The sequence below is a fragment of the Chionomys nivalis genome, chromosome 6, assembly GCF_950005125.1.
Source record: "Chionomys nivalis chromosome 6, mChiNiv1.1, whole genome shotgun sequence".
Classification (NCBI taxonomy): Eukaryota; Metazoa; Chordata; class Mammalia; order Rodentia; family Cricetidae; genus Chionomys; species Chionomys nivalis.
Window position 1 is genome coordinate 99469068 of NC_080091.1, and position 15547 is coordinate 99484614.

A 15547-nucleotide genomic window follows, 5' to 3' on the forward strand; every position below is an offset into this window, starting at 1 on the left:
GGAACCTATCCATTAGTTTTGGAGCATGAGGTAATTCTCAATATTTTTTTCCAGGTCAAGCTTTTCAAATCATTCTCAACAAGACAAATGAGGCCTATGAACAGATGCCTCATACCACACACAGTTGTCACTTATTCCTTGATTTTTATCTATTTTAAAATTTCTATGTTTCATTTTATGTTACTTCTTTTCTTACAATATTCAAACATCTAAAACAATAAATCCATGTTCAATATTTAAAGAAAGAAAGGAAAGCTTCTTGATAGAAGCTACATTAACCCTATAGGTAAATTCAGAGAAAACTAACATCAGCTAACATGCTGAGTTTTTCACTGCCTGAGTAAAGTATCTTGTCCATTTCTGTAGGTCTTTGTTGGTTTCTTTCATTAGTGTTGTACAGTTTTTAGCATGTAAGTGCTATACCTGTTTTGTTAAACTTATAGCTCAGTATTATCTTTGATGAGATCATGAATGTATTGTTTTTCATTTTGGTTTCCATGTTGTGCACACTGGTAGAGTGTTTAGGAAGACAACTGTTGATTGTGTACTGATCTCACGCTTGATAACCTCCTTGAACTCACTTGCTTAGCACAAGAGCCCTAAGATAGTGGATGGAGGCAGGTCAGCAGGTTTACTTAAACAATACAGGCAGAACAGGAAGTAACTACGTCAATGCCCCATTTGGAGATAGGCTACCTAAACCAGACGCTGGTGACAGGCATGTTTCCCTCTAAGTTAGGGCCCTGAGCAGCGAAGAGTGACACATGAACTACCCTCTCAGTCTCCCAGACAGAATATCAGGATGTCAAAGTCCCCAGCCAAGAGCAGCTCCAGGCCACAGGGGTAGGGTATGGGGGACCAGGTCTTCAGGGAAGTGACCATAAACTATGGCCTGAGGGTAAGCAGGGTGAGACAGGAACGACAGAGAAGAGGGCAGGGACCACAGACGTCATCATGAGTCTCAGAATATCCTGCCCTTTTCAGGGTATCACCAGGGCTTTGCTCACTTTCTCCTTACTGGACAGGGCTTCACCTCCAAAGTGGGGAATCCATCTGACATGCACACAGCCCCGCTAAGAACACACCAAAGGCTGGAACCACACAGCGGGCTTGCTCATGCCCGTATGGCTTAAGGTGGTACCATCCGATATTGAAGATAAACAGCCTAGACTACACAAGTGAGACTCCAGCTCAAAACTAAATCCCTAAGCCCCAGAAACAAACAAAAGGAATAGTAATCTTGAGGGCAAGACCATAGGGATGTGTTTGAAGCAGAAAAAGCCTCCTCACTGTGAGAAACTCACTTTCTGACCCTTCCTGGCCAGTCGCCCTCCCCGTTCCTGCCCTAACAGCTCTTCACTCCTCACTAGTCTGAACAGGAACTTTGGCCTACCAGGCTTCTCCTGAACCAGTCAGGCCAAACAGTGGCAAGCGTCGTCGGGTGACTCCTATCAACTGCGTTAGCCCAGAGTCAGGTGACTTCTAACTTCTTTGCCAGGCCTCCTTTCTAACCACAGAAAGCAACTGCCCCTGCCTACTCAACCCAGCTGTTTTCCAGGTGCAAATTAAAGAGTCTTGAGTGGAGTTGGCAGCTGCCTACCTGCAGGCAGGGGTGGTGTAGCCAGGAACAGCCTTTCCTGGTCCTCCACCCCGCCTCTTCCTCCTCTAGGAGGAGTCTAGTAACTGTCCTGGATTGGAGGTTTTTGGAAAACTGAACCCACTCTCCTCCTCCTGGTTGGTCTCGAGCCGTTAAAGAGCTGCTACTTAGGACCTCAAGAATTTGACCGGGGGGGGGGCGGGGGGGGACGACACGACCTTTCAAGAAATGCAGATTTTGCTCAAGTAGAGACCCCTTTCCGGCACCTTCCACCGCGGATGAAGTTCCCGGTGCAGAACACACAGGCTGTGGTAAAAAACAATTAGCTCTAAAGGGGATTTTTATCCCTCCGGTTTCCATCTTGGCCTCTGTCGGACGGTAACCCTGCTTCTCCCACCCAATTTCTCCTTTGGGGCGGGGACTAACCAGATCATTCCTCCCGGCCCTGGTCCTAGGATATCCTACCCACGCGCAGCACTTTGCTGTGAAATGCACGCAGGCGGCCGAGACTATGGGGGACAGGCTGGAAGCCTGGGACAGGTTGGGGACATCTGCAAACGCCGGAGAAGAGGTGCCTGTTCCCCGCGTCTATGCGCGCCGCTGGGTCTTCCTGCTGGCGGTCAGCCTTCTGAGCTGCTCCAACGCGATGGTACCGGGCGCTGGGACCGGCGGGGCGGGCGGGGCGGGGTCTTTCCAGCAGCCCCAGCGCCAGTTTGTTTTTGCTTCTTCACGGAACCGACTTTTCTTTTAGCCCAAGAGGTTGTAAAAGAAGGGGTAAATACCTGTTCTGCCTGGGAGGGAACAGCCAAGGCGACAGGTCTGTTAGTCTCAAGGGTCTCAACCCTGTAACTTGTTGGTTTCTTCTCATACCCTCCCTATCCCCCAAATGCTAATGTCAGGGGGTCCCTCTTCATCCCATCAGGCACAGGTAGACTGCTGGTGATCCTTCCTCCCTAGCGTGGAGCTGTTACCGTCTGCCGCTCAAAGACAGCCAACGCTGCACCTCTCTGGTTCTGGGTCTCCCTCCCTAGTACGTGTGAAGAAACTTTGGGTCACATTGTGGCCACTTAGCTGAATGGCTAGCATTTGGGCCATGCAGCTATGAATTTTAACAAATATAGCTCAGAGCGTGCCAAGCCTGGGGGCCATGAGGAAGTACAGCCCTCGGTGTAGATGGTGTACAACCGCGTATCATGGGTTCAGCTACCCACTGGCACTCAGTTTGAACCAGCAGTAGGTTGGTTCTGATGGCCCTATCTTTTTCCCTGCTCTTGTGAAGAAACAGCTTTGGGTGAAAGAGAGGGATGCAGGTGATACTTGCTGTGTTTATTAACTATGACAGTATCGGAAACTTCTCTCCTGGTAGCTGCCTTTACTAGTTGGGACTTGCTGCTATGGTTTGGCTCACAGGTCCAGTTTCTAGAATTAGGAAACATAATTGGTTAGGGATGAATGTCTGCGGATACATGCAGCAATCTACTTGAATCTCACCTCTGTAGATGCGGGAAATCCTGGGACACTTGGGTAGTGTCCTGCTGTCCTTATGGAGCAAACAGAATGTTACCCTGATGCTAAAAATTGTTACGATCCTGCCTGGGTCCTCATTGTGACCTGTGGGCTACATGTTCAGTCATGCTTCCTGGGGTCCCTGCTCATTTGTAGCTGGTGACGAGCTCCAGGATTCTGAGAGAGCAGCCTGAGGGGCACATAGCTGTGAGACCAAAAGATGGCCCTGTGATTTACATGGGAAGGAGGCCAGGGGGTGAGCTAGGGCAAGGCTGAGAGCTGGTTCAAAGTATTGTCCGGTAGGTGAGATGGATGGACTTTTTTTCTTCCCACATCTGTGTGAGATATCTCTGCCCTCTTGTATGTGGGCCACAGCTCTGGGAGGAACAAGAACAAACGTGAGAGACTTGCTAGATGGGCTCCAGTGTTTTTTGTTTGTTTGTTTTTGGTGCCTGTCCTGGAACTAGCTCTTGTAGACCAGGCTGGCCTCGAACTCACGGGGATCCACCTGCCTCTGCCTCCTGAGTGCTGGGATTAAAGGCATGCACCACTGCCGCCCGGCGGGCTCTGTTTTTCTTGCTCAGTACACAGGTTCTGAAAACATACCTGGTCCCTGTTTGCTCCATGAGGTCAGGCAGGAGACAACTGGGCCTGCATGGGGCACTTTCTAAGTCTGGGAGACCTATCTGTTCTTGTATCCTTCTCTGAGAAAAAAAGGAAATGCAGCTGTTGCACAACCTTGGGGTTTCCTGAGGCTTTGTGGTTGGGAAGCCTGACACTCTCTGTTCAGCTGTGGAGGGTGTGGCTTGGACCTTTGACATCCTGAGTAGGGTTCATCAGGAACTTTGATTTGGGACACACCCTTGTTGGGCCACATATCTATCCTCTTTACTGTTCTAAGCTTGGGTGACATCTCTCCACTCAGCCCCCCCAGAAAAACTTCCTCCACATTTTTTTTTTCACTCTTCTGGGTTTCAGAGTCCCTATGCTTTGTAATGCCTAAGACAGGAGGATGTTGTACAGAGAGAGATGTCATCAATTCCATCCATCCTGGGCTCTGAACTCTTCTGTCTTGGCTCTGTTTGGCCCCTTTTTGGTCCTCATGCATGTTCTGAGCCCCCAAGGCATCGTTTAGCCATGTCTGGATGTCTGGCATGGAGTCTCCTCCACACACCAGGCCTCATAGTCTCCCCCAAAATGTGTTCCTTGTCTATCTTGTCTCAGCACATTGCTCAACCATGAAATTTGGAACCATGGCTACCATCTGCACTCATGCCCATATCTCCCCCTCCTACCCTGTGTGCGCCAGGACTATGTCCTTAAGTGCTATGACCCACTCAGTGTGCAGGATATCCCACCCACTGAGATTCTGGCTTCTCTGTCTCTCATTACTCACAGCCAAGTCTCAGCTGCCCACTTTCATCTTTCCACCACCTTCAACACAGTACCTCCCAAGCAGTGGACACAATCTCCATTGATTGCCTTTAGCCTCAGAGATTCAGACCAATCCTGATGAGGTTAGTGGTCCTTCAGACTCTGGCCAGGTTTTTGGCCTCATATCTGCCTCCAGGCTGGTTCATGGTTCACTGCTGTTCAGGCTGTGGGCCATACCTGGCTGCTTTCATGGTTTATAACAGAACAAGGGTGATTCTCTAGCAGGGTGACCCAAAGTTTCTGTTAGGCTCTGTCCTCATAGACTTTACAGGCATGCCCACACCCCTGCTCCTACTCTGAGCTAGTCAAATGTGGATCATAGGTCTAGGTAATGTCTGTGACCCATAGCTGATTATGTGTGTCCCATAGCTATGGCTCAGTTTTGCACCTGTAGCAGACACCATCGCACAGCACTTCTTCCTGTCCATGGAGCAGATCAACTGGCTGTCACTAGTCTACCTTGTGGTATCCATCCCATTTGGCATGGCAGCCATCTGGGTTCTGGACTCTGTTGGGCTCCGTGGAGCGGTAAGTTATCCCATGCCTGTGTGAGGAGGGAGGGACCCTTTGAATTTGGGTGCAGAAGTTTGGTCTCATCTACAGATTAGAGTCTACCAGTCCTTCTGGCTGGGCTCTCCAGGCAAAGCAGCTGGGGAGGGCAGGTAGATATTGGAGTATCCCTATAAGGTAGGGATAGGCATCTGGAGATGTAGGTGTGAAGGGTCTTGACAGGCATACAGTCTTTTGACTCTCCATTTCTACAGACTATCCTGGGTGCATGGTTGAATTTTGCTGGAAGTTTGCTACGTGCTGTGCCCTGCTTGGATGTCAGGATCCCCAATCCATTTGCCTTCTTCATGAGTGGCCAGAGCCTCTGTGCCTTGGCCCAGACCCTGGTCATCTCTTCTCCAGCCAAGCTGGCTGCCTTATGGTTCCCAGAGCACCAGAGAGCCACAGCTAACATGATCGGCACTATGTGTGAGTCCCGGGGTGGGACCTCTGCAACTTGGGCTCAGCTCACAGACCCTGCTGGATGTGTGTCCTCTGCTCTCCAGCCTGGGACAAGGCTAAAGTGCCTGAATCAGGCAGGATTTCCTACAAGGGCTGGGGTGTGCCCTGTCACAACTGAGCTTATACAACTGTTTTTCTACCCAGCAAATCCTCTGGGCATCCTTGTGGCAAATGTGCTATCTCCTGCGCTAGTCAAGAAGGCAGAAGACATCCCCATGATGGTGAGGGGCTCTTGATGATCTTACATGTGGCCTGTGTGCTGTGTCAACTTGAGTATATACGTATACTTATATACAGTACATATGGTAGTTTTACTGGTATGTGATCTATACACACACACATATACCTGGTGTATATAAATGCTTGTTGTTATGACATCCTAGGTATGTTAACATGATCTGCTTCTTATGTAGGGCTAAGTCTGGAGCTGGGAAGTTGGGCTGGTGTTATCAAGAAGGGCTTCATCCTTGAATGTTATTCTGAATGCTAGGTTCTACATACAGCCATGAAGAACAGATGAGGGTAGAGGGATTCAGCCCCCCAAAGGAGTGGGGTTTGCTGATTCTGGAGATTAACGCCAGGTGTCAGCTAGTAAGGTGGACAGAACAGACTGAGACATGTGGGGGCACATGTGTCAGTGTGGTGTAGCATGATTAATAAAAACCCAGAGACAGATATTGGTCAGAAAAGCAAAACAGCCAGCTACTGTCTCTTACTTGTACCTCAGTCCGAAATGACAATCCTGCCTGCAGGAATCTCAGATGAGACTGTGTCTAAGAGCTGTCTCCTCCAGTCTTATATGCTTCTCTAGGGCTGGGGCTAAAGGCCTGCATCACTAGTGTGGCTTCTTTGTGACACTCAGAATCTCTCCCCAGCTTGGTATCTACATTATCCCTGCTGCCCTTGCCTGTCTCTTGGCCACTGCCTGCCTCTGGGAGAGCGTGCCTCCTAGCCCGCCATCTACAGGGGCTGCCAGTTCCACTTCAGAGAGTTTCCTCCAGGGCCTCAAACTGGTGGGTTGTGTGGGTTCTGGGGGTGGGGAAGCTGTGTTCAGAAGCTTGCTTGGGCTCCTGAGTTGAGGGCTGTTTTTCTTTCTAGCTCATCCAGAATAAGGCCTATGTCATCCTGGCCATATGCTTCGGTGGTGGCATTGGTATCTTCTCCAGCTTCTCAGCCCTCCTGGAACAGATCCTTTGTACCAATGGCTACTCCAATGTAAGTTGTAGTCCTGCCTTTGGAGTGGGCTCTGCCTCTGCGAGGGTTACCTACTGCTCCTGAGCACCCAATTCACCCCTGCCTGATAGGGGTGAGATCAACAGCCTCTCATGGAGGTGGTAGCCATGGCTGTTTATATATCTCTGGGTCATGACCTCTGCCTCCTGACACAGCGGCTGTGTAGGTCTCTCATGGGCCATAGGCATGTATCTAGGGTCTATGGGGTATCTGTGGTGATACCCCTTTCCCTTTGTGAGGTTTACATTGTAGAAAATCTATGCTAGGAGACAGCTTGACAGGGTTGCCTAGACTGGCCCTCTGGAACCTCCCTGGTGATGATGTATGCTCTCAGGAGCCCTGTTGGCTCCCTGCCTCCAGATGGTTCTAAGCTTGCCCTCCCCACTTCCAGGAGTTCTCAGGCCTCTGTGGGGCTCTCTTCATCGTGTTTGGGATTTTGGGGGCACTGCTTCTAGGCCTGTATGTGGATCGGACCAAGCACTTCACAGAAGCCACCAAGATAGGCCTCTGTCTGACTTCCATGACCTTCGTGGCCTTTGCTCTGGTGAGACTCATCAGGAGCAAAGATGGAGGGAGACTATGGCAGCCGGGCAGGTGAGGGACAGCGGTGGCTTCCCCAGAGCTGGCGCCTCAGTGTCGGGTAACCCTGGGTAGGACTGGCTTCACCGCCACACTCTGTCACTCAGTCTAGGAACTCACAGGGGAGGTGGCATGACTCACCGCCATCCCTGTTCCATTCTCTACCCCTTGTTGGTGCCAGGTGTCCCAGCTGCAGGGACAGACCTTTGCGTTGGCCGCCATCTGCTCCCTCCTGGGGCTGTTTGGCTTCTCGGTGGCACCCGTGGTCATGGAGTTGGCAGTTGAATGCTCGTTTCCTGTGGGTGAAGGTGCCTCTGCTGGCTTGATTTTTGTCCTGGGGTGAGTATCCTTCTGTGTTGGTCACTTCTCCCAGGGCATGGATTCTTTCTTTGTGGATCTTGCACCATGGCTCCCGATCCATGAAGCCAGGAACTGCTTGGCTCTGACCGGGATAAGCATGTACTGAGTACTTGCTGCGGGCACGTCTGTGCCTCTGCAGGGCCAGTGTGGACAAAGGCAGCCTACTGCTTCAGGAGTGACAGGTGCTGCACCCGTGGCTATAGGTGTTTTTCCCTTCCCAAGATGGCATTCGGTGTGGTGGGCCGAGAGCTTTGCTGCCCAGACTGAGGGCCCTCTGTATCTAGGCAGGCCGAGGGTGTGCTCATCATGCTGCTACTGACGGCGCTGACCATGCGGCGAACGGGCCCATCCTTTTCTACTTGCCGGCAGGGCGAGGAGCCTCTAGACTGGACAGGTGAGTGTCTGAGCCCAGGCCTTGGCCCCAGAGAGCTATTACCACACCAGGAAGATAGGGTATTAGGAGGCCTGGCCCAGCTGAGGATATTGGGTCTTGTTGGTCTTTACACCCTACTGGGCAGTCACCAGTTGGTGTGGGTGTGAAGCAATATGGCCACATGCCTGGGCTCTGCTTGTAGGTGTAGTTCCGAGACCCTGACAGAAATCCAGCATCAGTATCCCTGCCCCCTTGTGACATGTTTCGAAATCCAGGAATATAGAGACAGATCTTAGAAAGGGGGCGGAGATCTTGAAGTGAAAAGGAGGAAAGAGATAAAGATGGAGATAGAAATAGAAATTTACGTAGAAAGAGAGGCAGGAACACAGAGAGAAAGGGGCATAGAGACCTGGACAGATGGGGGGAGGTTGATCAGAGATGGACAGGGTTGAGAGAGACAGAGATAGAGGTTTTCGGATGCGTGTGGTTAGAGACCAGAAGTACACCCGTGTCCCCATAACCTGTGATTCCCAGCTGTTGGAGCCTGGGTCTGGGAACATCCTGTGGGCTGTTGAGGCCTGAGATCAAGACTGTCTGCAGACCTCTCTGTGGTCACTGTCCCTAGGGTCAGCTGTGTCAGGTCTACTAAGGCTTGCCTGTGGTGGAAGTTGGGGACCCTGACTGCCTGGGCAGTTGAGGGACAGACCTGTGCTTGTGTGTTTAGTGTCTCTGCTGCTGATGGCTGGCCTGTGTACCGTTTTCACCTGTGTCTTGGTGCTCTTCTTCAACACCCCATATCGGCGCCTGGAGGCTGAGTCTGGAGGATCCCCTTCGCCCAGGATATGTGGCAGGGAGCCAACAATAAGCTCCACCCAAGTGCCACCCCTTGAGACTTCTGGATTAACACCTCCAGCTGGGGCCTTGCAGGAAGCTCCTTGTCCTGCCTCTCTTCCTAAAGGACACTCAGAATGGGCAGAGACATCTGGTAAAGCAGAGACCTGCTAGGGTCTCTTTGTCTGTGCCTGTCACGCTAAAAACTCTAACAGGGACACAAAGTCTTTAGCATACCTAGGGCATGACAGGATTGCCTTTTGGTCCTTAGGTAGACAATGATAGATTGAAAATAACTGCTGTTGTGTGGATACTGGTCAGTTAGGGTAGACCCTGGCCAAGCCAGACTTGTGGTGGCTGTTGCAGGGAGTGTCTGTTCAGGGGCCGGAGTGAGTGGAAGATTCCTGCTAGGAAACTGAGGGGGTTCTGGGGACCATGGCATGGCCAGTCTGAGGTAGACAGGTGCAGAAAGATTTTTGTCTTAACTGTATGACCAGACACTTAGCCTGATTCTAGGATAGCACAGAGGGGGGTGAGCTGTCTAAGAGTAGGGAGCAGAAGGGTCTCTGGTAGATACACCCCCTCTAATGAACACTCACAGGCAAGTTTATGTGTCCAACTTTATTGAACTGGCTACAGCTTGCAGCCTGAAGGATGGAGAAGCTCTTGCTGCCTCTTGCACGTAGGAGGACCAATAGCTCTGCATTTTGTAGTCTAGGTTGCCAGCCACATCAATGAAGGCAAACTCTAGCATCTGATTCTCTAAGAGTCAGCCCAAGATGGGTAGGGTATTGGCGGGGACATCAAGTTGGTGGAGGTAGGAGCAGGGAGAGACCAGGTTCCTGGGCTCCAGCCCAGACACAGTAAATTTCAGGCACTTGACTCCATTCAGTGGGTTCCTGATTCTTGGTTGACCTGTTCAGGGATGGAGAGAGACAGAGGGCTAAGAACCCAGCCAAGGGAGGGGCTAGGGATGTATGCTAGGTGGGGTCAGAAGAGAGATGGAGAGAGTGGGTAAGACAAAGAGGAGTTGGGGAAGGGGAGGGGCTACCAGGAGTCATGTCCTGGTGACGGCAAGGAATACATGGTATAGACAAGCTAGGACCTACACTTTATTCCTGACTCCCAGTCTGCTGCCTCTATTACTGAGCTAGCTAGTAGCAGACTGGTGGTGTATGCTTTTGGGGGAATGCTGCCCCTAGCTGCCCTCTGATATACTTTAGGGGTGGGGGTTGGGCGAACCTCATTTGCAGTCATCTTGTTGGCTTGGGACATCAGTAGACCTTTGATGCTGAGAGTGGAAAGAGACGGGTTAGCTGCTCTGAGGAAGAGTGGAAAGTTCCTACTGTGGCTCCTCTGTGGGAGGCCTGGGGATAGTCTGATGTGTACCTCCTACCAACCTGTTGTCAAAACCCAGGTGCCTAATGGTCCCTGGAGCCCATGGTGACTCACAGCAGGTACCTGACGAAGTAAGGGGCAGATGCCTGGGACACCAGAATGTTTCCTTTCCCTAGTGCTACATTTAAGTAAGCCATCTATGAAAGGGGCTTAAGACAGCAATAGATGGACGATGCCTCCCTGGGTAATAAAGGGCCAAATAGCAGGAATAATCCTTCTCTTAGTTATTCCAAATGACTCTGCTCTTCGGGTCTCAAGGTGGCTATTTGAGGCCCTGGAACTAAGAGTTCAAGAGGGCCTGGTGAGGTGGACTTGGGCCCAGGCATGTCTCTTTTCAGAGTGGATATTCCCCAGCCCCTAAGCCAGACTCACTATTCCTTGTGGATGCTGCCCCTGCCATCAAGGTTGAGCATTTTGAAGACCTTTAGGATGGTCTCTGTATTGGTGCCTGCTCACAAAAAGGCTTTTGGAGTCCTATCTTGTCCTGAAGCATCCAGTGCTTAGTCTTGCTGTACCATCTAAGGAGTCTTTCCTATTCCTGGGCCCGAAGAACCTCTGTTCATCCACATGGGTCGTTCTGGCTTCCATTTGGGAACCAGGGCTCTGATGGTGAGAGAGTCTACAGAGAGCTAGATAGGCTGGTACAGCCCCTTTGGATGTCACTGTGGCAATTTCTCAGAAAATTAGGAAACAACCTTCCTCAAGACCCAGTAATACCACTTTTGGGTATATATCCAAAGGATGCTCAATCGTGCCACAAGGACATGTGCTCAACTATGTTCATAGCAGCTTTATTTGTCATAGCCAGAACCTGGAAACAACCTAAATGCTCCTCGACCGAAGAATGGATAAGGAAAATGTGGTACATTTACACAATGGAGTACTACACAGCAGAAAAAAATGACATCTTGAATTTTGCAGGCAAATGGATGGATCTAGAAAACATTTTGAGTGAGATAACCCAGACCCAGAAAGACAATTATCACGTGTACTCACCCATAAGTGGTTTTGAAACATAAAGCAAAGAAATCCAGCCTACAAATTACAATCCCAGAGAAACTAGACAACAATGAGGAACCTAAGAGAGACATACATGGATCTAATCTACATGGGAAGTAGAAAAAGACAAGATCTCCTGAGTAAATTGGGAGCATGGGGACCTTGGGAGAGGGTTGAAGGGGAGGGGAGAGGCAGGGAGGGGAGCAGAGAAAAATGTAGAGCATAATAATAATAATAATAATAATAAAAAGTGTATTTTGGCCCAAGTGTGGGGGATACAGTCTTGAGTCAATCTAAGGACACCATCTTCTGTGGAGGAAGGAGAAAGTTAAGCACTGTTTCTGTTCTCAAGTATAGAGAAGATGGGCACTAGGGAACCCCCATTTCAGGTAAAATATAACTGCCTTTCCCAGCTTCTAAGGTAGGACAGAAGGCTCCTGCGCCCTGCCTCAGGAATGTCCATGGCAGGCCACTGAGACAGAGAGGGTTAAGTGCCAGCTGAAGTGACTTGAAGGTGGGGGAAGAGCTGGCATCTGGCTCTGAGATAATGCGTAAGCTGACCCATACACACTCTTCCAAGCCCACAGGGTGAGCCTAGGGGTAATGTGGAGGGGTGGGGGTGCAATAGGGCACTGGGTTGCCTCTCCAGTTCCTGCCTCAAATCCATTCCAGTTTTCCAACCACCCTGAACACCCTCTGCCAGCTTTAAACAAACCAGAGTCTTGAGGAGCTATTCTGAGACCCCCGAGAGCAAAGTCCTTTAGTATAACTAAAGGAAACTAAACAAACCTACAGGTGGCCATAATACCCCCAAAATATGAGTGTGTATCAGCATTTAGGGACAATGTCCTTGCTATACTTGAGGATGAAATCACACCTACTCAAGGAAGTGTAAGTATCCTATAGGTCCTCTTTGTCAATGAAGCTTTCGCTGTTCTTATTCATGAGCATGAGGACCTAGGAGCCGATGCCAGGCTTATTGCACTGCTGGTGTCCCAGCTTTGCCCCAGTTCCTACCTTTACCCCACACCTGGCTCTGTTCCACCAAAGGGACAGACACTCTGAGGTCACATGTGTCCCCTATACCAGGGAGCAAAGGCAGACTTATGTCCTAGAACTTCCAGAACTTGGGTCTGCTCAGAGTTAGAGAAGACATTGGAGGGTGCTCTCTGGGTATGCAGTGCCATTTTCCTTGGTATTCCTGCTGGCGTGAGAGGCAGGAGTGCCAAGAACGAGGGCTTTGAAGGAACTGGGGGAACAGCAGGGACAAGCCATGGTTTGGGGGACCACACAGTGGGGGAGCTGTGGCACTGGAGGGTTCAGTCAGTCCACTGTGTCCAGTCCTAGAGGGCTCCAGGTAAATGGACTCCAAGGATGGACTCATGCGTCCCATGCTCATACCCTCCCTCATTCTGTCCAGTTTGTTACCATGGCAACCGTGGGGCATGTACCTCTACACCCACACCACTGTGTATGTTCACATGAGCACACACATAAAGACACCCGTGTGTAAGTGAATGTGTGTGTATACACGCTTGGATGCCCCTGCTCTGCACCTCCCTGGCTGCCTGCTCATCATGCCTGAGTCTTTCCTGCCCAGGATCCAGCTTTTTGCTTGTCCTAAGATGCTATCTGCCTAGCCGGGCGGTGGTGGCGCACGCCTTTAATCCCAGCACTCGGGAGGCAGAGGCAGGTGGATCTCTGTGAGTTCGAGACCAGCCTGCTCTACTAGGATAGCGCAGACTTTGATTACCACTTCCTACAAGGACAGGGAACTGGACAACTGCAGAGTAAGCCTAGGTAGCCTGGTGGTTACTCAGATACCCCTTCTCTTGGCCCGGGCACCAGGAGGTTTTATTCATGGCCTTGTGCCATATTATTGGCCAAAGGCTGGGGGTCTGAGTCAATGCAGGCAACTGGATGCTGCAGAAACTATAGGTACTGAGGATAGAGTGCTACCTATCAGCAGAGGTGCTGAAAGGCTTTGGCCCAAGAATCTGATAGCTGGGCAATCCTACCCTGGTACATTTCTAAGCTGTGACATCTTCCATACTGTGCATTGTCAGAGTCCTGTCCTGTCCCTCAGGGTCATAGCCTCAGTCACAGAATTGCCTTCCCAGAAACTATCTCAGACCTCCAGGGGGAATTACCAGGGGTGGGAGTTTGTTCAGGAATGGGAATGGTAGCTGAGAGTGAAGGGCCTCAGTTGGGTTTAGCTCAGCTGCAGGAGTGGTAAACTCTGAATTTGAGAGGGCCACCAGACCCCAGGGAGGATCTTGGCTCAACCTGAGCACAGCACTAAAGATAGCACGTTGGGAATATTTAGATTCTGCACACAGCTGCCTTCAACAGGTGCAGAATTGTCCCAGTGGTGTCCTGAGCTGTGCGGAACCCTAACCCCTTATGCTGTCCACACAAATGATCCTGAGCCAAAGCTGATGCCAAGCGAGCCATCTGCATGCTGTGCCAGTGTGGGTGTCAGGTGCTTCTGCCTCTGCTCCAGCAGGCAGCTTCTGTGCACGCTCCGTGGGCCCCAGAGACAGCTTCAGATCTGGAAGCCTGAGCTGGTGAGGAGTCTGGGTTTAGGTCTAGTGAGGGAAACCTGTTTGGTCACCTAAGGTTATCTAACCAGTTGTTTAAGAGCAGGAAAGGGAGGGGGCTGAGTATGCAGATGGCTGTGAGGGGTGAGGAGGTTTATTTGGTGCCTTGTAGGTCAGCATGCCTTTGCAGTTTCCTCAGGGAGCAATGTTTCAGAAGGCAGGAGTCTGCCTGTCTCACTCAGGCTCAGGTAGGGATGGGAGTGGGGAACCAAAGATCAGGCTTATCAAGGGCAAGAAAAGACTTGGTGCTCCTGTGGCATATGGTCTGGATATTTCTGTTCCCAGCTCAGGGAATTTTCTAGGATCCCAACAGAGGAGGCTTAGGGACTTGGACTCCAGACCAAATGCAGGCACAGTTCCAGGCCTTAGGGCAGAGGCTCCTCTTCTGACTGCCCAGGATAGCCCCTCCACTCTCTGCAGGATTCCTCCCTTCAGGATAGCTGAGTGCCTATTATGGGCTCTGAGGTTTCTCATTGCTACATTTTATCGACTTTATATTCACAGTTACATTCTCTTTACAAATAGAGACTTAATGAGGAGTCAGGAGAAGATATCCCATCCCTGTGGACTGTGTGCCCTTCCAAGCCCTGATGCAATGTAAAACTGAGGAGGCTGACTCAAAGACAGCCTTAGGGAGATGTCAAGTCACTGCTGGGCATTGGGGTAAAGCCAGCCAATGGATGGCTACAACCTCACCATGCCTGACTTCTACAGAGACTGCTTGCCAATGTCGGACACAGCTGGTAATGAGCTTGTCTGATGTTTGCCCCATGGCGGGACAGCTTCAATCTAGGCCAGTGGCTCTCAACCTTTCTAATGCTGCGACCCTTTAATAACTCCCCAACCACAAAATTATTTTCATTGCTACTTCATAACTGTGATGTTGCTACTGTTATGAATCGAGATGTAGCCAGCACGCCTTTAATCCCAGCACTTGGGAAGCAGAGGCAGGCTGATCTCTATGAGTTTGAGGTCAGCCTGGTCTACAAGAGCTAGTTCCAGGATAGATTCCAAAGCTACAGAGAAACCCTGTCTTGAAAAAATAAACAAACAAACAAAACGAATCATAATGTAAATATTTTTGGAGCTAGAGGCTTGCCAAAGGGATCGTGACCCACAGATTGAGAACTGTTGGTCTAGGTGGACACAGTTGCTAGAGAGACACCCACTCTGGGGACAGTGCCTGCGGAAAACCAGTTTGGGTGCTTCATAGTCCGTCTCCATGAAGCCTGGTAGAGAGGGGTCATTAGGGCTCAGGGCTTGGGATCCCTAGAGTGTGGGCTGAGAGACCCAGAGGTCAGCCCGGTTTGAATGACCTTCAACTGTAAGATCTCAAAACCTGAATTGGCTCTGAGTGTGAAAACCCGGTTGCCCTGGCCACAAGGCGTTTGCATCCAGAACAAGCAGTTGCAGAAAAGGCCTGGAAGGTTGAAGATCTCGCAGGCAGGACCAAAACAAAGTCTGTAATCTCGCCCCCACTCCCAAAGACCGCCCAGGGCGGATCTGCTGGGTGTGCTCGTCTGTTCCAAGAGAGGAACGAATTGTTTGCTTGCTCCAGTTCAGAGAAAGTGGGCGACGGATTCCAGAGTCGGTCGCTCTTTACGTGCCTGTGCAGAAACAAGTAAC

General features: G+C 50.6%; 1 protein-coding gene across 5 annotated transcripts; it reads left to right on the forward strand.

The window, feature by feature from the left end:
* Positions 1–1815: 1815 nt before the first annotated feature.
* Slc49a3 (solute carrier family 49 member 3) lies at positions 1816–11487 on the forward strand. Of its 5 annotated transcripts, XM_057772553.1 has the most exons (11): positions 1816–1908; positions 2053–2246; positions 4907–5065; positions 5302–5515; positions 5693–5769; positions 6424–6561; positions 6647–6763; positions 7173–7325; positions 7542–7699; positions 8005–8114; positions 8818–11487. In XM_057772553.1, exons 2-11 carry the CDS (start codon positions 2109–2111, stop codon positions 9096–9098), a joined length of 1545 nt encoding a protein of 514 aa, XP_057628536.1. In that variant the 5' UTR covers positions 1816–1908; positions 2053–2108; the 3' UTR covers positions 9099–11487. The 5 variants fall into 5 exon arrangements, with proteins under 5 accessions (XP_057628536.1, XP_057628538.1, XP_057628539.1 ...); XM_057772555.1 differs by lacking the exon at positions 6424–6561; XM_057772556.1 differs by lacking the exon at positions 4907–5065.
* Positions 11488–15547: the final 4060 nt, after the last annotated feature.